The 21,646-nt window shown below is 44.9% G+C and overlaps 1 protein-coding gene across 1 annotated transcript in view; it reads right to left on the bottom strand.

The window, feature by feature from the left end:
- Positions 1-4,411: 4,411 nt before the first annotated feature.
- LOC136591016 (gastrula zinc finger protein XlCGF26.1-like) overlaps positions 4,412-21,646 on the bottom strand; it is a 34,415-nt gene continuing 17,180 nt past the window's right edge. The window contains exon 7 of the mRNA XM_066588466.1: positions 4,412-6,179. Within this exon, the coding sequence (XP_066444563.1) occupies positions 5,074-6,179 (1,106 nt within the window). The 3' untranslated portion in view covers positions 4,412-5,073. The remainder of the gene's footprint in view (positions 6,180-21,646) is intronic.

The raw sequence follows: 21,646 nt of genomic DNA, 5'->3' as shown, positions 1-21,646 counted from the left end.
CTGCCTCACTGTCTAGCAGAAATAGGCATCGTCCCATTTTCCCTGAGCTTACATTTATACTCGCTCAGCGCTCCTAGGGTTAATGGTTTCTGGGTCTTCTGCTCAGCTGATGCACCTTTTCTAATCACCTCCCTATATAGCCGCTCTGGGCCTTTCAGTCCTTGCTGCAGTGTTGATGTGACTTTTGTTCCCTTCACGGTCAGCCGCTGCTTCGGCAGTTACCTTTCCTTTCCTTGCTCCCTGCTCGTGTTCTGTATATCCAGCTGTCTGTCACTCTCGTCAGTTTGCCTCTCTGTTCATCCCTGTCAGTTTGTACCTCCTGTGTTCCTATACGTCCCGGTATTGTTCTGTTGTTTATTTTATAGGTTCTCTGTCCCGCCAGGGTCAGTCAGCGCCTAGAGGAAGACTGTGGGGGCCGTCCTTATCGGGACGAGTGCTCCGCTTATAGGCAGGGATCTCCCCTCCTGGTTATTAGTTCAGGGCAAGATACCTTCCCAAGTCTCCATCTGCATATGGGGTTCATCCATCAGGTGTCTTACCTTTTACGCTGGGGTCAGATGTCAACCGTGCTGGACTGGATCATCACTTACCTGGTAGGTTTTTAAACATTTTCTTTTTATTGAAAGAAAAGCAAAATTGCCAGGAAATTGAAAACAGTCTGGCCTCGCAGGGCCCAAGTAATCACATATACAAGGCGCTGAGATCATTGCCTAAATAGTATATATACAATATATATGATATACTCAGAGAGATAGAAAAACTGGCAAAAAGTTAAGGGGAGGGGGGGAGGGGCATAGAGGGGGGGAATGGGGTAAAAGGAAGTAACAAATGGCAAGCGTAATATCCTTTTGTCAGGAAGGAAGAGTAAGGCGTTCCATTCTATAAAGTGTTTGTCATTCTGTTATATTAGTTGTCTAAATCATTTCTGCTTCCCTGGAAATGGATCCATGGCGTCCAGAGGGATTCTTCTTCGTCCCTTGTACCAGACTCCCAGGATTCTTCTTCGTCCCTTGTACCAGACTCCCAGGATTCTTCTTCGTCCCTTGTACCAGACTCCCAGGATTCTTCAAAACGGAATATTTGTGTAATTCTTTCTAGCTCTTGTGAAATCTGCGGCGTTTCCCTTTCTCTCCAGTGGAGGGGGATAATGAGCCTGGCCGCTGCCAAGGGAATAGTTGGCAAACTTTTATTTGAGGGATTAAACTGGTTTGTAGGCAACCAAATCAAAACCTCCTCCGGTCTGAAGGAAAAGCATGTGCGGCAAATTATGTTAATGTGGTTTGTAACCGATTGCCAAAATGGACTAATTTTTGAGCAGTGCCACCATATGTGCAATGCGGTGCCACTCTCTGTCTCACCCCTCCAGCACTTGTCTGAAGTCCCAGGGCTCGTTTTAGATGTTTTTGCCGGGGTCCTGTACCACCTGGTCAAAGTTTTATCTGAATTCTCTTGGATTCGTCCACATCTGGAGAAGCCATGTGAATTTTTTAATACTTTGAGGGTTTCTTCTCTAGTGAGACCAAGTCCCAGTTCTCTCTCCCATTCCCTAAGGAACCAAGGTGATGTCTGTAACAGCAGGCCTTTATAAATTTGTGTAACCAGTCTCTTCGGATGCGAGGGGAGGGAGACATATGTCTCAAATCATAGGGGGGGGTCTCTAAGTTTGCGGAAACTAGATGTCTGAAACCGCTTTAGAGAGTGGTAGAGACCTGCTCTGCTCAGAAAATCTACAGCAAGGTGGGCAAATCTCGTGTCTAACTTCAGGGTTTTTTTTAGGTATTTTTGATTATTTTTTATTCCTGGTTTGCTAAAGTGAGACAAAGACAAAGTGGCTGGTTTGGCATTTTCTTTTTTTATTTTTTTTTAAAAATTTTTTAACCATGATGGATCAATAATGTATTTATTTACTACAGATTTGGCGATATTAATTATGTGTAGGTTTTTTTTTCTTGTTATTTTCTCAATATCTAAAGCCTTGTGTAACTGAAAAAAAACTGCAACTTTTTTTTTATCGATAAAAACATTTAGATGCCACAGTCAGCAATGACTGTGGCATCTGCGGGGTTAAGTAGTATACAGGAGTGAGTAAATGAGTAAGCCCTTTTCTGGGGGAAAAATCTGTATGCAAATACGCTCTCTGATGGTGGGAAATAACATGAACAACAATTCATGTCACCCCTTCCCTGGGACAGAAGGAGAGACGAGAGTCACAGAGCTTCTCTGCTGTCGCTGGTCTCTGTTTCCTCACTGCTCTGCACAACTCACTGAAAAGTGACAGCAGGAAATTCACTATTCCCAACCCTACTTCAAACAGCTTATGTTCCTTATGTGCTACCAACAAGAAGCTTGCCTTTAATGACACTAAAGGAATGTTGATAGCTCTGATAGAACAGATCTACAGACTTTTACATTAGAACCAGCTCCGTTTGTCCGAACCTCTAATGTCTTCTTCCTACAGAACAAACTGAGCTCGTCCAAAACCGTTGGGGGAATTAAAAAATTAGACGCTGAATGCGGCATCAAAGCTGTTAGCCGAATGTAGTGTAGGATCTAGGGAAGAGCCACAGGGCTGCCATGTAATCCAGCCTACTAAGCCTTGCCAATTTCACTGCCACCCGCGCACTCCCAAACCCTTATTTATTTTGGGTAGGAAAGTGCATTGTTGCTTTCTTGGAGTTACTCAACAGAAACACACAAAAATGAACAGTCATGGTGATTTTATTAGCAATTCTTGAAAATCAAATGAGTTAATATGTATATTACAGCAAATTATATATATATACACACACACGCACACACACGCATATATATAAACATATGTATATTGCAGTATGTAGAAGAGAACACCTGAAGGCAGACCTCTCTCTTGCATAGTTTAACCCTTTCCAATCCACTGTCTGATGTCCAAAGACATTCTGATTGAAGGCTGTACAGCTCTGATGTCAGAAGACGTCCGGCAGGGTATTCCTACTGTATATTACTGGCCGCTCTGTTGTTGGGGGCCTCTCCAGCATGTCCCATGCCGCAGTACTGGCTCTAGACAGCAGATGGTGCCATTGTATAATGGCAGAAAGAGAAAGACCCCTAGGAAACCCTGAATCCAAAATTGGATTGCAAAGGGTTAATATATACATAAATAATTGCAGAAGAATGCTCAGATGATGGACCTCTCTTCTGCATAGTGTTAGAAACGTGTCAGACCTCGCCTGACTATGCAGGGAAATCTCAGTGTTGGATGAGATCTGAAATTGGATTGGAAAGAGTTAATAGGCTAACATATAAAAGTATAAAAATACTGTAGTTAAAAATACAGAATATAAGTAAAGTATATAAAAATAGTATTTTTAATGCCATTTTTTGGGACATTTTTAGTCAAACATGCGCTTTTTCTTAAATTTTTTTTTTCCTTATCAAGAAGCCGCCGGCCCCATGGAGAACAAGCTGTGGGGCTGAAGTAATCCACTGCTGCAGCTGTCACAGCCACAGCAGGGGATCGAAATGTTCTTCCATTGCTTTCAGTGGGTCGGCACTACTGCCATCAGCTCCATTGGAAGCAATGGGCAATATCGCAAAAAGAAAGGAGATGCTACAATTTTGTTTTCCACGCAGCATTGCTGAAAACATCACAAATGAGAATCAAACCATTGAAATTCATTAGTTTTATAATCCTGCACTTTCATTCACTCTCGCGTTGCCTGGTTTTCTCACCCTGTCTCATTTTTCTGTCTTTGGAGCGGAGTAACATGTCATTGCGGGACAAACTGTGGCTTCTATTGATATAATTTTGATTGCTTTTTAGTGAAGTTTTTATACGATGTCCAAAGAAGCAGAATTCTGCAAGGGTGCGCCATTTTTCATCTGGCATTTACCATGTGAACATGATTACGGTTTCTCCCCATTTGTAGTCTTAGATTCATCAAAAAATGTAATTTCTGAATGGAATATTTCCCACGTTCAGGGCATGAAAATGGCTTCTCCCAGGTGCGACCTCTTTGATATCGCTCAAGATTGGTTTAGACAAAAAGAAAAAACTTTCCACATTCTAGCATTAACCCTTTACCGCTCCATGACGTACCGGTACGTCATGGAGCGGCGGGGTATGTATGAAGAGAGGTTGCGTGGCAACCTCTCTGCATACAGCGCGAGCGTCAACTGTTTATAACAACTGACACCCCCAGGCCCCAGGGCTGCCTTACCAGACTGCCTATCAAGCCATCCCCGTGGGGTGGCTTGATAGACTGCCTGGTAAATTGCAGTATGACTTAATGCTATAGCATTACGTCATACTGCAGGAGCGATCAAAGTAAAGTTAAAAAAAAAAAAAAAAATCAATAAAGTTTTCTTAATTGTAAAAAAAAAAAAGTTATAAAAGTTAAATCTAAATTATAAAATAAAAATTTGTATTTGGTATGGCCGCATCTGTAAAAGACGCTCTATCAAAGTAGCGCATTATTTTTCCCGCACGGTGAACGTCGTCCGAAAAAAAAACCCGCCAGAAATGCACCTTTTTAGTTACCTTGTCTCCCAGAAAAAAACGCAATAAAAAGCGATCAAAAAGTCGTATATACTCCAAATTGATACTATCGGAAACTACAGGACATCTCGCAAAAAATGAGCCCTTGTTCAACTACGTCGATGGAAAAATAAAAAAGTTATTGCGCGCACAAAATGACCGCAGAAAATAAATGAAAAAAATTAAATATCTTTGAGAAAAAAAATATATAGTAAAAAAAAACCTCTATAAGTTTGGTATCGTAGTAATCGTACCGACCCATAGAATAAAGTTATTATGTCGCCTTTGTTGCCGTTTGTGCGCCGTAGAAACAAGAATTTCTTAAAAGTTTTTCAGTACATTATATGGTACAGTAAATGGCACCATTGAAAAATACAACTCGTCCCGCAAAAAACAAACCTACATACAGCGACGTCGATGGACAAATAAAGGAGTTACAATTTTTTTGAAGGGGGAAGGGAAATAGAAAAAGGGGCCGCGTCATTAAGGGGTTAAAACGTCATCTCCCAACGTGAGTTTTGATGTGTCTCTAAATACTATTTGGATGTGAAACATTTCCCTCATTCCAGACATGAAAAGTCCTTCTCTTCTGTGTGAATTTTCAGATGTTCCACAAGATTTGATTTCTGAGTAAAACATTTCCCGCATTCAGAACATGAAAATGGCTTCTCTCCTGTGTGAATTCTCTGATGTTCCACAAGATGTGATTTCTGGGCAAAACATTTCCTACATTCGGGACATGAAAATGGTTTCTCCCCTGTGTGAGTTCTCTGATGTATGTTGAAATGCTGTTTAAAAGCAAAGCATTTCCCACATTCTAGGCATGAATATGTTTTCTCTCCTGTGTGAATTCTCTGATGTGTCTTAAAGTACTGTTTAGATGTAAAACATTTCCCACATTCTAAGCATAAAAATGGATTCTCCCCTGTGTGAATAGTTTGATGCATCTCAAAATGCTGTTTAAATGTAAAACATTTCCCACATTCTAGGCATGTATATGGCTTCTCTCCTGTGTGAATTCTCTGATGTTTCTTGAAGTAATGTTTAGATGTAAAACATTTCCTACATTCAGGACATGAAAATGGCTTCTCTCCTGTATGAATTTTCTGATGTTCCACAAGATGTGATTTCTGGGTAAAACATTTCCCACATTCAGGACATGAATATGGCTTCTCCCCTGTGTGAATTCTTTGATGTTCCATAAGACGTGATTTCTGGGTAAAACATTTCCCACATTCAGGACATGAAAATGGCTTCTCTCCTGTGTGAATTCTCTGATGGTTCTCAAGATTTCTTTTAGTTGTAAAACAATTCCCACATTCAGAACACGAAAACGGTTTCTCCCCTGTGTGACTTCTCTGATGTTGTCTAAGTTGGGATTTCTCGGTAAAACATTTTCCACATTCAAGACATGAAAAAGGCTTCTCTCCTCTGTGCTTTCTTTGATGTCTCCCGAGAGATGATTTCTGGGTAAAACCCTTCCCACATTCTACGCATGGAAATGGTTTCTCTGTGTGAATTGCCTGCTGCCCCTCCAGGTTTGATTCGCTAATATGTTGTGAAGACAAAAATCCTGTTGTTTTTGTGTTGATCTGTGATTGACTATCTTCTACATCATAGTATGGAGATAACAGGAGGTGTTCCTGGGAGCTCCTGCTGTCTTCACCTGGAGAAAGAAAAAAAATCAAAGTGACTGATATTTTATAAGTTCCATATGATACTTCCATTTAATCAGTGAGACCTGCACCGAATACCGTCACCACATCACATGTAGCGGTTTACTTTGATTTGGTATGTAACCACTAGTGTCAGTAACATATAATCAACCATATATGTAAATCTACCAAATGTATTTATATTTCTTAATACACTAGATCACAGAAAAAAAGTCTGCTGCTTGGGGTATTTCATCTGTCCTGTACTAAACCGTGTGCAGAGTCCAAATCTGGAGTTGGATTTTGCCGTCGGGTTCTGAGCAATGGGAACAGAAGGCTTTTCGTCGCCTTGTACAGCCTTCAGGCTCGCTCTGCCACTGCTCAGGTACATAGTCACAATCTAGCTCCGGCATAAGGCCATGCACATCGCTACAGAAACAAATGTCATTTTCCAGCTTGTATTATGAGGCTAATTTTGCATGATGATCACGAAAGTGTGACGTTTTTGCACATTTTGGTAGTAAGTTCCATTCCTGTAATCTGGAGGCTAACATTTCAGACTTCTCTTCTGATAAAGACCAGTCTCTCACCGGATCATCTAATTCAGATCGGCTCAGCAGGTGAGGCTTATCCTGTTCAGATTCTGGTTCATAACATGCGTCAGCAGCACCATCGTCATCCTCATGATCCACTTCTGTATTGTCACTTTCAGTAGCACAACACGCAGGCGGTATTAGCACTGTAGTCTCATGGTCACGCAGAAATAGCCGTCCGAGTGATGATCTTACGGCAAATCATAGGCACAGCAAACGGCATTGCCTTCCTCTTGCCATTGGCCAGTGTGGCACACGGTGCAGCAGATGGGAGGTCCCCATCTTTTGTCTTGATCTTCAACTTTAAACCCCAAATAATGCTTCTAAGCAATCTTCGCTTTCTTTTGTGCTGAACGCATGCGGTATATTTACCACAAATGTAGCACACATGGTCTGGATGGTTGACGGCTCCGCCTGCTCATCTTTATGCTAAAACAGACATACTAGCTACATAAGAAAACAGTATTACCAACTACAAGCTTGTGCTTGCCTCATCTCGAATTATATAGTCTTGGCAACTACTGCCATCAGCTTACCGACCTGCTCAGATGTGCCCCGATGCTGCAGGATACAGGTAATGGTGCAGCAGTTATAATGTTGCCATGCATCAGTATGTGGGCCAATCTACCGAGCTGCCGCCAAACTGTAGTTGGTCTAAAACGTGAGATGTAGACGTCCGAGGCGAATGCTGACTTCAGATTTAACGCACTCGATTTCATGTAAATAACAAGTTTCTCTCCCAGTAGCAAAAACTTTATCAGTAAGGTTGTCCTGACCAGATCACTCTGGTGCCGGAAGCTCCTGCGATCATGTGAATTAGTAATGGCACGCGACTCCTACTTTGTGCCATTCACTGCCCTCTTTAGATATACCTCCCTACTGTGGTAATTGGAAGCTACCTTCACACTGCATACCTGGGGAACCATTTTGTTTTCGAAATAGATCTTACATTAAAAAAAAAACCTGAAGAAATCCAACAATAGTTGTAATAATTAAATAATTGAATAAACTTAAAGGGGTTGTCCCGCGGCAGCAAATGGGTCTATACACTTCTGTATGGCCATATTAATGCACTTTGTAATGTACATTGTGCATTAATTATGAGCCATACAAAAGTTATCAAAAGTTATTCACTTACCTGCTCCGTTGCTAGCGTCCTCGTTCCCATGGAGCCGACTAATTTTCGCCCTCCGATGGCCAAATTAGCCGCGCTTGCGCAGTCCGGGTCTTCTGCAGTCTTCTATGGGGCCGCTCGTGTAGAATGCCGTCTCCGTGTAGCTCCGCCCCGTCACGTGCCGATTCCAGCCAATCAGGAGGCTGGAATCGGCAATGGACCGCACAGAAGCCCTGCGGTCCACGGAGACAGAGGATCCCGGCGGCCATCTTCAGCAGGTAAGTATGAAGACGCCGGACCGCCGGGATTCAGGTAAGCGCTGTGCGGGTTGTTTTTTTAACCCCTGCATCGGGGTTGTCTCGCGCCGAACGGGGGGGGGGGGGGGGGGGGGGTTAAAAAAAAACAAAAAAACGTTTCGGCGCGGGACAACCCCTTTAAGAAGATTTTGCAGGTAGCTGGACTCACTATATACACCCCCTACGGAAAAACCCTAACCTGCCAGGGGTTTTAGGTTGGAGGGATTTTCACCGTGGGAGAAGGGAGGGGGGTCTCTGTGGAACAAATACATTCTGGGGGTCTTTGGAACAATTTAGAGATCTTTATAACGATCCCAATAGTTATTTTTTCCACTTCCTTCAGTTATGACAAGCGATGGCTGCTCAGGCCGGTTAGTAAATGTGCTCACAGTCCATCACACTTTGGGGAATCGTCTCGGGTGTTCTGGAGCTGTGAAGGGTGTGATATCTTATTTATATAATCAGATGCTTTCCTACTATTTACAGCAATTCCCAATAATGGTAAAAAGATTTGAGCTGTGTTAGTGAAGATAGATGGGCTGCAGTGTTGTGTACGATTCCAATAATCTCTCTAGCTGAACATCAAGGAGTATCACAATGATATTTAGTGCATGGAGTTTATTGTACTCCATTAAAGTTGTTTAATATGGAAATTAGATTAAACTCAGACTGTCCGAGATGTGGCAGATTTAATAGACTTGGTCTGGGATTCTGTAAATTTTAGACACAAGTATTTGGTCTTAGTCCCAGAACTTGTATATTGGGTGTTGTTAATGGGCTTGATGTGCGGATTCTACTGGGATTTCAGAGAGCATTGCATCAGACACAAAAGTTGATTACTGCACATTGGATGCATTAATATTCATAGATGAGCGAGCACCAAAATGCTCGGGTGCTCGTTGCTCGAGTCGAGCTTCCAGCGATGCTTGAGGGTTCGTTTCGAGTAACGAACCCCATTGAAGCCAATGGGTGACTCGAGCATTTTTGTATATCAGCCATGCTCCGCTAAGGTTTTCATTTGTGCAAATCTTCAAAACCTACGAAAGTGATGGAAACGACACAGAAACGGATAGGGCAGGCGAGGGGCTACATGCAGGGCTGCATCTCAGGCTCCCAGGTCCCACTATTAAGCCACAATAGCGGCAAGAGTAAGCCCACCTCCCTCACAATTTTTACTTCGGACAAACCCTCTTTAGTAAGGCATACCTTAGCACCACACTACCTCCAACCAAGCACAATCACTGCCTGCGGGACACTCCGTTGCCTCTTCTCCTGGGTTACATGCTGCCCAACCCCCCGCACGACCCTGCGTCCGCAGCGCACACAAAAGTGTCCCTGGGCAGCCTTTAGCTGTCCTCATGCCACACGCTGGCTGCATAGCCACACCACCCTCATGTCTATTTATAAGTGCGTCTGCCATGAGGAGGAACCGAAGGCACACACTGAAGAGGGTTGGCAGGGCCAGGCAGCGACCCTCTTTAAAAGGGGCTGGGCGATAGCCCACAATGCTGTAGAGAATCGATGAGAAATTGACGTTCGATCTTCATTACAATCCTGTGCCACCTCCATCAGGAGCTGCAAACGTGGGCATGAGTTACATAGCAATGGGGAATCCATGTGCCCACACAGTATTCATTCTGTCTAGGTGTCACATAGCTCAATCGACACCGTAAGCGGAAAGCCATCTGCACTCTGCCCCCTACCCAAGTCAGTCAGTGTCTTTGTGCCAGACAGGTCAAACACCGCGATGGGAACTAAGTGTGCACCTAACAGCATAGGTGGGTCCTAGGCAACCCAAGACATGAACAATAAATAAATCAGAGCGGCCAAACATGGCAGACTTGCACCGCGCCGACGACATAGGCCTCAGCCCACAGCTTCAGCAATCGTAGGCATGAAGCGGACTTCGATGCTAGTTCATCTGCGACGGGCTCAGTAAATCAGTTACCTTTCCTTTCCCCGCTCCAATGACTGGATTAGCAGGAAAAAGCTCCACAGACCCAACCTGGCGCAGTTGCAGTTCCCCCGGGACATAGGCCTCTGCACAAACCCTCAGCAATCGCGGGCCTACAGTGGACTCCAATGCTAGCGCAGCTGTGAACGTCTCATTAGCGCTGTATTGCTCCTCTTGTTTGTCCCATTGCAGTGCCCCAGATAGCTGAGCTAACGTGAGACAAAGTACAGGTGGGCTTCGGCCCACACTGCATGCCCCAGTCAGACTGTTTTTTTTTTTTTATAAATAGTCACAGGCAGGTACAACTCCACTCTGGGAAGTCTGTGTGGACCCACAGCATGGGTGGCTCCCTGGAACCCACCGACGGTACATAAATAAATCCCATTGCAGTGCCCCGGATAGCAGAGCTAACGTCCGATAAAATACAGGTGGGCTTCGGCCCACACTACATACCCAAGTCAGACTGGGTTTTTTGGGGGGCCAGATACGTAGAACACCGCGATGGGAAAACTTAGTGCACCCATACTATGCACAGACCCCTGTAGTATTCCTGTTTCAAAGGTATAAGCTGACCCCACTTACAGTTATGTTGTAGAAGTCTAGGTAGACCCCAGTAACATTTCTGTAGTTACAGTATTGACAGACCTCAGTAATATTTCCATAGCAGCAGTATAGGCAGACCCCAGTAACATTTTAGTTGCAGCAGTATAGGCAGAGCCCAGTAACATTTCAGTTGCAGCAGTATAGGCAGAGCCCAGTAACATTTCAGTTGCAGCAGTATAGGCAGAGCCCAGTAACATTTCATTTATAACCGTATAGACAGACCCCTGTAACATTTCTGCAGCTGAAGTATAGGCAGACCCCTGTAACGTTAATGCAGTTACGCTCCACTCCTTTGGCCCAAACAAGTCTCTCCGATAACTGTGGTTACACGAGAGAAAATTCATGATGCGCATTGCTGCTCCCCTGACCCCAAGCGGGAGGAGGAGGTAGCATTACAAGGCCAAGACAGCATGACCTGGACCCGCTATAGTCTGTGTGGGAAGCACGTTAGCGGGCCCAGGGTCAGGCTCGGTTCCGCGCCTCCACCGTGAATTTTGCCTCCATGGGCAAAATCAAACCTTCAGATGCGAATAAGAGCCAATGGACAACAGTGCAGCCACAGAACAAAAGTGGAAGCGACAACAGCTAGTATTTTGTGAGACAAGAGGGGCATTTGATAGCAATGAAAAAGGATATTCTAGGAACTAAACGTCGGCACTCCTCCTCATCTCAATCAGAAATATGGAAAGGCTTCATTCATATGTTTTCTGTTGACCATTTCAAAGTGTTAGCAATGCTAGTTTCTGGCTATAGCACTCATCTTTGTCAGGAATTACCAAAGATGATCACAAGTAAAGGCCTCATCAGTCCAAAATCAGTCTGGGAGTATGTGGATCTCAGCTGGCCTGCTTCCACCAAGGGTATGTGCCTGCTGCTCCTCTGTCCCCAGCCCTGCAGGGATGCTGTGTTCTATAGTCGGCTCTATTCCTACCTCAGCTGTACACTACAATATGTAATTATTATCAGTACCAACAAGATGGAAGCCGCTATTGCTCTACCGGTCGGCTGAATGCTTCAGCTAGGGATAATCAAATACGACCCCGGTTGTATTCAGTTGGTTTTCGGAACTGTGGCCAGGATTAAGAGGGACAGGGGGGATGGGGGGCATTCCTATTGTGCCGGTTTAGGTGAAATTCTTGGACCGCCGTAAGAGGGACCAAAGCTTAACCATTTGCCAAGAATGTTTTCATTGTTGGAGGAGGAGGAGGATGGGGAGGGTTTACAGGAGATGGCATTACAAGGCCAAGACAGCATGACCTGGACCCGCTATAGTCTGTGTGGGAAGCACATTAGCGGGCCCAGGGTCAGGCTGGGTTCCGTGCCTCCACCGTGAATTTTGCCTCCATGGGCCAAATCAAACCTTCAGATGCGAATAAGAGCCAATGAACAACAGTGAAGCCACAAAACAAAAGTGGAAGCGACAACAGCTATGTGGAAAGGCAAGTATTTTCTAAGACAAGAGGGGCATTTGATAGCGACACCGACTGCTGGCGACGTGCTGCTGCTGCTGACACATCTTAATTGCGAGGTAGAGGTTGCATAGGAGGAGGAGAAGGGGGAAGGTTTAGTAGAGGTGGCATACACCGCCGCAGATACCAGCACCGAGCTGGGGCCTGCTATTCTGGGGGTGGGTAGGACGTGAGCGGTCCCAGGCTCTGACTCTGTCCCAGCCTCCGCTAAATTCACCCAATGTGCCGTCAGGGAGATATAGTGGCCCTGCCCGCCTGTGCTTGTCCACGTGTCCGTTGTTAAGTGGACCTTCCCAGTAACCGCGTTGATGAGGGCACATACAATGTTGCGGGAGACATGCTGGTGTAGGGCTGGGATGGTACACTGTGAAAAATAGTGGCAACTGGGGACCGAGTAGCACAGGGCCGCCGCCGCCATCATGTTTTTGAAAGCCTCCGTTTCCACAAGCCTATACGGCAGCATCTCCAGGCTGATCAATTTGGCAATGTGCACGTTTAAAACTTGAGCGTGCGGGTGCGTGGCGGCGTATTTGCGTTTTCGCTCCAACGCTTGTGCTAGCGACAGCTGGACGCTGCGCTGTGAGACATTGCTGGATGGGGCCGAGGACAGCGGAGGTGAGGGTGTGGGTGCAGGCCATGAGACGGTAGTGCCTGTGTCCTGAGAGGGGGGTTGGATCTCAGTGGCAGGTTGGGGCCCAGGGGAAGAGGCAGTGGTGCAAACCGGAGGCGGTGAACGGCCTTCGTCCTACCTTGTGGGGTGCTTGGCCATCATATGCCTGCGCATGCTGGTGGTGGTGAGGCTGGTACTGGTGGCTCCCCGGCTGATCTTGGCGCGACAAAGGCTGCACACCACTGTCCGTCAGACGTCCGCGCTCTCAGTGAAAAACTGCCACACCTTAGAGCACTTTGGCCTCTGCACGGTGACTTGGTGCGAGGGGGTGCTTTGGGAAACAGTTGGGGGATTATTCGCTCTGGCCCTGCCTCTACCCCTGGCCACCCCACTGCCTCTTCCAACCTGTCCTGCTGCTGCACTTGCCTCGCCCTCTGAAGACCTGTCCTCAGTTGGCTTATCAAACTAGGTGGGGTCACCTCATCATCCAGCGGCTCTTCCTCCAAATCCTCTGTGCGCTCCTCCCTCGGAGTTACTGCCCTTACTACTGCCTCACTGATAGACAACTGTGTCTCATCATCGTCATCGTCCTCCTCACCCACTGAAAGCTCTTGAGACAATTGCCGGAAGTCCCCAGCCTCATCACCCGGACCCCAGGAACTTTCCAAAGGTTGGGCATCGGTCACGACAAACTCCTCAGGTGGGAGAGGAACCATTTTTTCCCGATCACGGCAGGGACCCGAGAACAGTTCCTGGGAGTCTGCCTGCTCCTCAGAATGTCTCATTGTAATGGAGTGAGGAGGCTGGGAGGAAGGAGGAGCAGCAGCCAGAGGATTCAGAGTTGCAGCAGTGGACGTCGTAGAAGACTGGGTGGTCGATACATTGCTGGATGCACTTTCTGCAATCCACGACAGGACCTGCTCACACTGCTCATTTTGTAATAAAGGTCTACGACGTGGACCCAAAATTTATGATATGAAGCTTGGGACCCCAGAAACTTTCCTCTCTCCTAATACCGCAGCAGCCGGCTGCGATTCACCTGGACCACGAACTTGGCCTGTGCCCACACCCTCACTTGGAACTCCGCGTCCTCGCCCGCGTCCACGTCCTCTAGCCCTACCCCTCAGCATGGTGGATTACGAATAGAGCAGACACAGAGCGGTGTAAAAATATTTTGAATTATTGGCGTGCAGTTGGAGGGAGACAGCGCTTATGTTACGCAAACAAAAAAAAAATTATACGGAAGCCTGCAAGCAGGCCTAGCTGTGCAATATGCAATAGTGATGCACCTAAACTGACACCAGCCACGCAGTGAAATGCAGAGGATCACAGCTAGCCGTAAGAAGTATTTTTTTTTTAATTTTGGGAAAATGCAATGCAGGCTATATATCATGCATCTGATTTTCCCTCTATCCGGGGGCTGTCGCTGTTCACTGTGCTTGCAGTTGATAGCAGACACACAGCGGTGTACAAAATTTTGGAATTATTGGCGTGCAGTTGGAGGGAAACAGCGCTTAATATGTAACGCAAACTGCACCCAGGACAAAAAATTATACGGAAGCCTGCAAGCAGGCCTAGCTGTGCAATATACAATAGTGATTCACCTAAACTGACACCAGCCATGCAGTGAAATGCAGAGGGTCACAGGTAGCCCTAAGAAGGAGCTTTTTGGGGGGAATTGTTGACAGGATTCTACACTACCACTGTCCCTGCCTCACCAATACTGCCCCTATACTCTGTATAATTGGCTGCAGACTGAGAACGCAATACTCTGCAGAGCCCAAGATGACAAAAAAAAAACGGTGCAAAATTGTTCCTAGCAGCCAAAACAGTAATGCACACGGTAAGATGTGGCCCTAAGAAGGACCGTTTGGGTTCTTGGACACAGGATTCCACAATACCCACTGTCCCTGCCTGAGCAATACTGCCCCTATCCTATGTAGTACAGACTGCAGCCTGAGAATGCTATAGCCTGCACGCCCGAAATTTAATTTTTTTTTTTTTTAATTAGCAAAACAGCTCCCAGCAGCCACTACAGTAATGCACACGGTCAGATGTGGCCCTAAGAAGGACCGTTGGGGTTCTTGAAGACGCCAACACTCTAACTATAGCACCAGCTACACCCTCCCAAATCTCTGCCAGCGTTTGTCTGAGGCGAGCAGCAGGCGGGAAAGCTTTAAATACTCGGCGGTCACTTGATCTCGCCAGCCACTCACTGCAGGGGTGTGGGATAGGGCTGGACCGTCACAGGAGGAAGTTGTAATGCCTTCCCTGCATGTCTATTGGCCAGAAAATGGCGCAAAACTTTCAGGGAGTAACGAGCATCTCGAACACCCTAATACTCGAACGAGCATCAAGCTCGGACGAGTATGCTCGTTCATCTCTAATATATATACCATAGTCAGTACATTTCTACCGACACCACCAAAATGAGACTCTGACTCCGCAACTCCAACTCCCCAGCCCTGTTTCTGCTTTTTGACGGACTCAGAATGCGTCCACGGTGCGGTCAAGCAGCACATACAGCAAGTAGGATGCGCAGCTGCATAGCTACTACCAATACAGAGAGGGAGATTATGATACCATTGTATTGTGGTGAGAGCACGTCTGCAATACTGCGTTCAGTTCTGGAGACCTCATCTACAGGAGGACATTAATAAAATAGAACAAGTCCAAACAGGGTCTACAAAACTGGTGGAAGGTATCAAGAACAAAACTTATCAGGAAAGACTTAGGGAACATAATTTTCCTTTTTCCCTCATGCAACATATATAAAAGGTTTCCTTGATGTTCCTCCTTTCTCTTCATTCCTGCTTTAACATATATAAAGATTCCCATCATGTCCTCCTCTCCCTTCTCTCATCCTGTAACATATATAAAGGTTTCCATCATGTCCTCCTCTCCCTTCTCTTCCCCTGTAACATATATAAAGGTTTCCATCATGTCCCCCTCTCCCTTCTCTCCTCCTGTAACATATATAAAGGTTTCCATCATGTCCTCTTATCCCTTCTCTCCTCCTGTAACATGTATAAAGGTTTCCATCATGTCCTCCTCTCCCTTCTCTCATCCTGTAACATATATAAAGGTTTCCATCATGTCCTCTTATCCCTTCTCTCCTCCTGTAACATGTATAAAGGTTTCCATCATGTCCTCCTCTCCCTTCTCTCCTCCTGTAACACATATAAAGGTTTCCATCATGTCCACCTCTCCCTTCTCTCCTCCTGTAACATATATAAAGGTTTCCATCATGTCCTCCTCTCCTTTCTCTCCTCCTGTAACACATATAAAGGTTTCCATCATGCCCCCCTCTCCCTTCACTCCTCCAGTAACATGTATAAAGGTTTCCATCATGCCCCCCTCTCCCTTCACTCCTCCAGTAACATATATAAAGGTTTCCATCATGTCCTCCTCTCCCTTCTCTCCTCCTGTAACATATATAAAGGTTTCCATCATGTCCTCCTCTCCCTTCTCTCCTCCTGTAACATATATAAAGATTTCCATCATGTCCTCCTCTCCCTTCTCTCCTCCTGTAACATATATAAAGGTTTCCATCATGTCCTCTTATCCCTTCTCTCCTCCTGTAACATATATAAAGGTTTCCATCATGTCCTCCTCTCCCTTCTCTCCTCCTGTAACATATATAAAGGTTTCCATCATGTCCTCTTATCCCTTCTCTCCTCCTGTAACATGTATAAAGGTTTCCATCATGTCCTCCTCTCCCTTCTCTCATCCTGTAACATATATAAAGGTTTCCATCATGTCCTCTTATCCCTTCTCTCCTCCTGTAACATGTATAAAGGTTTCCATCATGTCCTCCTCTCCCTTCTCTCCTCCTGTAACACATATAAAGGTTTCCATCATGTCCACCTCTCCCTTCTCTCCTCCTGTAACATATATAAAGGTTTCCATCATGTCCTCCTCTCCTTTCTCTCCTCCTGTAACACATATAAAGGTTTCCATCATGCCCCCCTCTCCCTTCACTCCTCCAGTAACATGTATAAAGGTTTCCATCATGCCCCCCTCTCCCTTCACTCCTCCAGTAACATATATAAAGGTTTCCATCATGTCCTCCTCTCCCTTCTCTCCTCCTGTAACATATATAAAGGTTTCCATCATGTCCTCCTCTCCCTTCTCTCCTCCTGTAACATATATAAAGGTTTCCATCATGTCCTCCTCTCCCTTCTCTCCTCCTGTAACATATATAAAGGTTTCCATCATGTCCTCTTATCCCTTCTCTCCTCCTGTAACATATATAAAGGTTTCCATCATGTCCTCCTCTCCCTTCTCTCCTCCTGTAACATATATAAAGGTTTCCATCATGTCCTCCTCTCCCTTCTCTCCTCCTGTAACATATATAAAGGTTTCCATCATGTCCCCCTCTCCCTTCACTCCTCCAGTAACATGTATAAAGGTTTCCATCATGTCCTCCTCTCCCTTCTCTCCTCCTGTAACATATATAAAGGTTTCCATCATGTCCCCCTCTCCCTTCTCTCCCCCTGTAACATATATAAACGTTTCCATCATGTCCCCCTGTAATATATATAAAGGTTTCCATCATGTCCTCCTCTCCCTTCTCTCCCCCTGTAACATATATAAAGGTTTCCATCATGTCCTCCTCTCCCTTCTCTCCTCCTGTAACATATATAAAGGTTTCCATCATGTCCTCTCCCTTCTCTTCTCCTGTATCATCTATAAAAGGTTTCCATCATGTCCCCCTCTTCCTTCTCTCCTTCTGTAACATATATAATGGTTTCCATCATGTCCTCCTCTCACTTCTCTCCTCCTGTAACATCTATAAAGGTTTCCATCATGTCCTCCTCTCCCTTCTCTCCTCCTGTAACATATATAAAGGTTTCCATCATGGTCCCTTCTCCCTTCACTCCTCCTGTAACATATAATAAAGGTTTTCATCATGTCTTCTTCTCCTATAAGATATATAAAGGATTCCATCATGCCTTCCCTGACCCCTCATGCTCATATATAAAAGGTTTCCATGATGTTCCTCCTTTCTCTGCATGAAGGGAGAGGGGTGAGGGATGACATGATGGAAACCTTTATATATGTTACAGGAGGAGAGATGGGAGAGGGGGACATGATGGAAACCTTTATATATGTAACAGGATGAGAGAAGGGAGAGGAGGACATGATGGAAACCTTTATATATGTTACAGGAGGAGAGAAGGGATAAGAGGACATGATGGAAACCTTTATATATGTTACAGGAGGAGAGAAGGGAGAGGAGGACATGATGGAAACCTTTATATATGTTACAGGAGGAGAGAAGGGAGAGGGGGACATGATTGGAACCTTTATATATGTTACAGGAGGAGAGAAGGGAAAGGAGGACATGATGGAAACCTTTATATATGTTACAGGAGGAGAGAAGGGAGAGGAGGACATGATGGAAACCTTTATATATGTTACAGGAGGAGAGAAGGGGACATGATGGAAACCTTTATATATGTTAAAAGATGAGTGAAGGGAGAGGAGGACATGATGGAAACCTTTATATATGTTACAGGAGGAGAGAAGGGGACATGATGGAAACCTTTATATATGTTACAGGATGAGTGAAGGGAGAGGAGGACATGATGGAAACCTTTATATATGTTACAGGAGGAGAGAAGGGGACAAGATGAAAACCTTTATATATGTTACAGGATGAGTGAAGGGAGAGGAGGACGTGATGGAAACCTTTATATATGTTACAGGATGAGTGAAGGGAGAGGAGGACATGATGGAAACCTTTATATATGTTACAGGAGGAGAGAAGGGAGAGGAGGACATGATGGAAACCTTTATATATGTTACAGGAGGAGAGAAGAGAGAGGGGGACATGATGGAAACCTTTATATATGTTACAGGATGAGTGAAGGGAGAGGAGGACATGATGGAAACCTTTATATATGTTACAGGATGAGTGAAGGGAGAGGAGGACATGATGGAAACCTTTATATAGGTTACACGATGAGTTAAGGGAGAGGGGGACATGATGGAAACCTTTATATATGTTACAGGAGGAGAGAAGGGAGAGGAGGACATGATGGAAACCTTTATATATGTTACAGGAGGAGAGAAGAGAGAGGAGGACATGATGGAAACCTTTATATAGGTTACAGAAGGAGAGAAGGGAGGAGAAGGACATGATGGAAACCTTTATATATGTTACAGGATGAGAGAAGGGATAAAAGGACATGATGGAAACCTTTATATATTTTACAGGATGAGAGAAGGGATAAAAGGACATGATGGAAACCTTTATATATGTTACAGGGGAAGAGAAGGGAGAGGGGGACATGATGGGAACCTTTATATATATTACAGGAGGAGAGAAGGGAGAGGAGGACATGATGGAAACCTTTATATATGTTACAGGAGGAGAGAAGGGAGAGGGGGACATGATGGAAACCTTTATATATGTTACAGGATGAGAGAAGGGATAAAGGGACATGATGGAAACCTTTATATATGTTACAGGGGAAGAGAAGGGAGAGGGGGACATGATGGGAACCTTTATATATGTTACAGGAGGAGAGAAGGGAGAGGAGGACATGATGGAAACCTTTATATATGTTACAGGGGAAGAGAAGGGAGAGGAGGATATGATGGGAACCTTTATATATGTTACAGGAGGAGAGAAGGGAGAGGAGGACATGATGGAAACCTTTATATATGTTACAGGGGAAGAGAAGGGAGAGGGGGACATGATGGAAACCTTTATATATGTTACAGGGGAAGAGAAGGGAGAGGGGGACATGATGGGAACCTTTATATATGTTACAGGAGGAGAGAAGGGAGAGGAGGACATGATGGAAACCTTTATATATGTTACAGGGGAAGAGAAGGGAGAGGGGGACATGATGGGAACCTTTATATATGTTACAGGAGGAGAGAAGGGAGAGGAGGACATGATGGAAACCTTTATATATGTTACAGGATGAGAGAAGGGATAAAGGGACATGATGGAAACCTTTATATGTGTTACAGGATGAGAGAAGGGAGAGGGGGACATGATGGGAACCTTTATATATGTTACAGGAGGAGAGAAGGGAGAGGAGGACATGATGGAAACCTTTATATATGTTACAGGGGAAGAGAAGGGATAGGGGGACATGATGGAAACCTTTATATATGTTACAGGGGAAGAGAAGGGAGAGGGGGACATGATGGAAACCTTTATATATGTTACAGGAGGAGAGAAGGGAGAGGAGGACATGATGGAAACCTTTATATATGTTACAGGGGAAGAGAAGGGAGAGGAGGACATGATGGGAACCTTTATATATGTTACAGGAGGAGAGAAGGGAGAGGAGGACATGATGGAAACCTTTATATATGTTACAGGAGGAGAGAAGGGAGAGGGGGACATGATGGGAACCTTTATATATGTTACAGGGGAAGAGAAGTGAGAGGGGGACATGATGGGAACCTTTATATATGTTACAGGAGGAGAGAAGGGAGAGGAGGACATGATGGAAACCTTTATATATGTTACAGGGGAAGAGAAGGGAGAGGAGGATATGATGGAAACCTTTATATATGTTACAGGAGGAGAGAAGGGAGAGGGGGACATGATGGGAACCTTTATATATGTTACAGGAGGAGAGAAGGGAGAGGGGGACATGATGGAAACCTTTATATATGTTACAGGAGGAGAGAAGGGAGAGGAGGACATGATGGAAACCTTTATATATGTTACAGGAAGAGAGAGAAGAGAGAAGGGAGAGGGGGACATGATGGAAACCTTTATATATGTTACAGGGGAAGAGAAAGGAGAGGGGGACATGATGGGAACCTTTATATATGTTACAGGAGGAGAGAAGGGAGAGGAGGACATGATGGAAACCTTTATATATGTTACAGGGGAAGAGAAGGGAGAGGAGGATATGATGGAAACCTTTATATATGTTACAGGATGAGAGAAGGGATAAAGGGACATGATGGAAACCTTTATATATGTTACAGGAGGAGAGAAGGGAGAGGAGGACATGATGGAAACCTTTATATATATTACAGGAGGAGAGAAGGGAGAGGAGGACATGATGGAAACCTTTATATATGTTACAGGAGGAGAGAAGGGAGAGGGGGACATGATTGGAACCTTTATATATGTTACAGGAGGAGAGAAGGGAGAGGAGGACATGATGGAAACCTTTATATATGTTACAGGGGAAGAGAAGGGAGAGGGGGACATGATGGGAAGCTTTATATATGTTACAGGAGGAGAAAGGGGAGAGGAGGACATGATGGAAACCTTTATATATGTTACAGGGGAAGAGAAGGGAGAGGGGGACATGATGGAAACCTTTATATATGTTACAGGAGGAGAGAAGGGAGAGGAGGATATGATGGAAACCTTTATATATGTTACAGGAGGAGAGAAGGGAGAGGAGGACATGATGGAAACCTTTATATATGTTACAGGAGGAGAGAAGGGAGAGGAGGATATGATGGAAACCTTTATATATGTTACAGGAGGAGAGAAGGGAGAGGAGGACATGATGGAAACCTTTATATATGTTACAGGAGGAGAGAAGGGAGAGGAGGACATGATGGAAACCTTTATATATGTTACTTGTGAAAAAGTATTGTGACATATCTAGGAATGGGATGTGGTAAATATGTAACTACTGATGATCATGGTAATAAATTGAAGATTATTGTATTGTAAACCTAATTGCTTGGACTTGCAATATTTGCTATTATGTTACTTGTTTACATGACTAATAATCTTGAGTTACATGTATTCTGTATGTAGTAGTTACTTGTGTTCTAATGAAGATAGATTAGGAATATTAGAAATATGGATTTGCTACAGCAGAAAACTTATCAAATCACT

Source organism: Eleutherodactylus coqui, chromosome 1, assembly GCF_035609145.1.
Source record: "Eleutherodactylus coqui strain aEleCoq1 chromosome 1, aEleCoq1.hap1, whole genome shotgun sequence".
Classification (NCBI taxonomy): Eukaryota; Metazoa; Chordata; class Amphibia; order Anura; family Eleutherodactylidae; genus Eleutherodactylus; species Eleutherodactylus coqui.
Note: the sequence above shows the minus strand (reverse complement) of the source record. Positions and strands in the feature narration are given on the sequence as shown.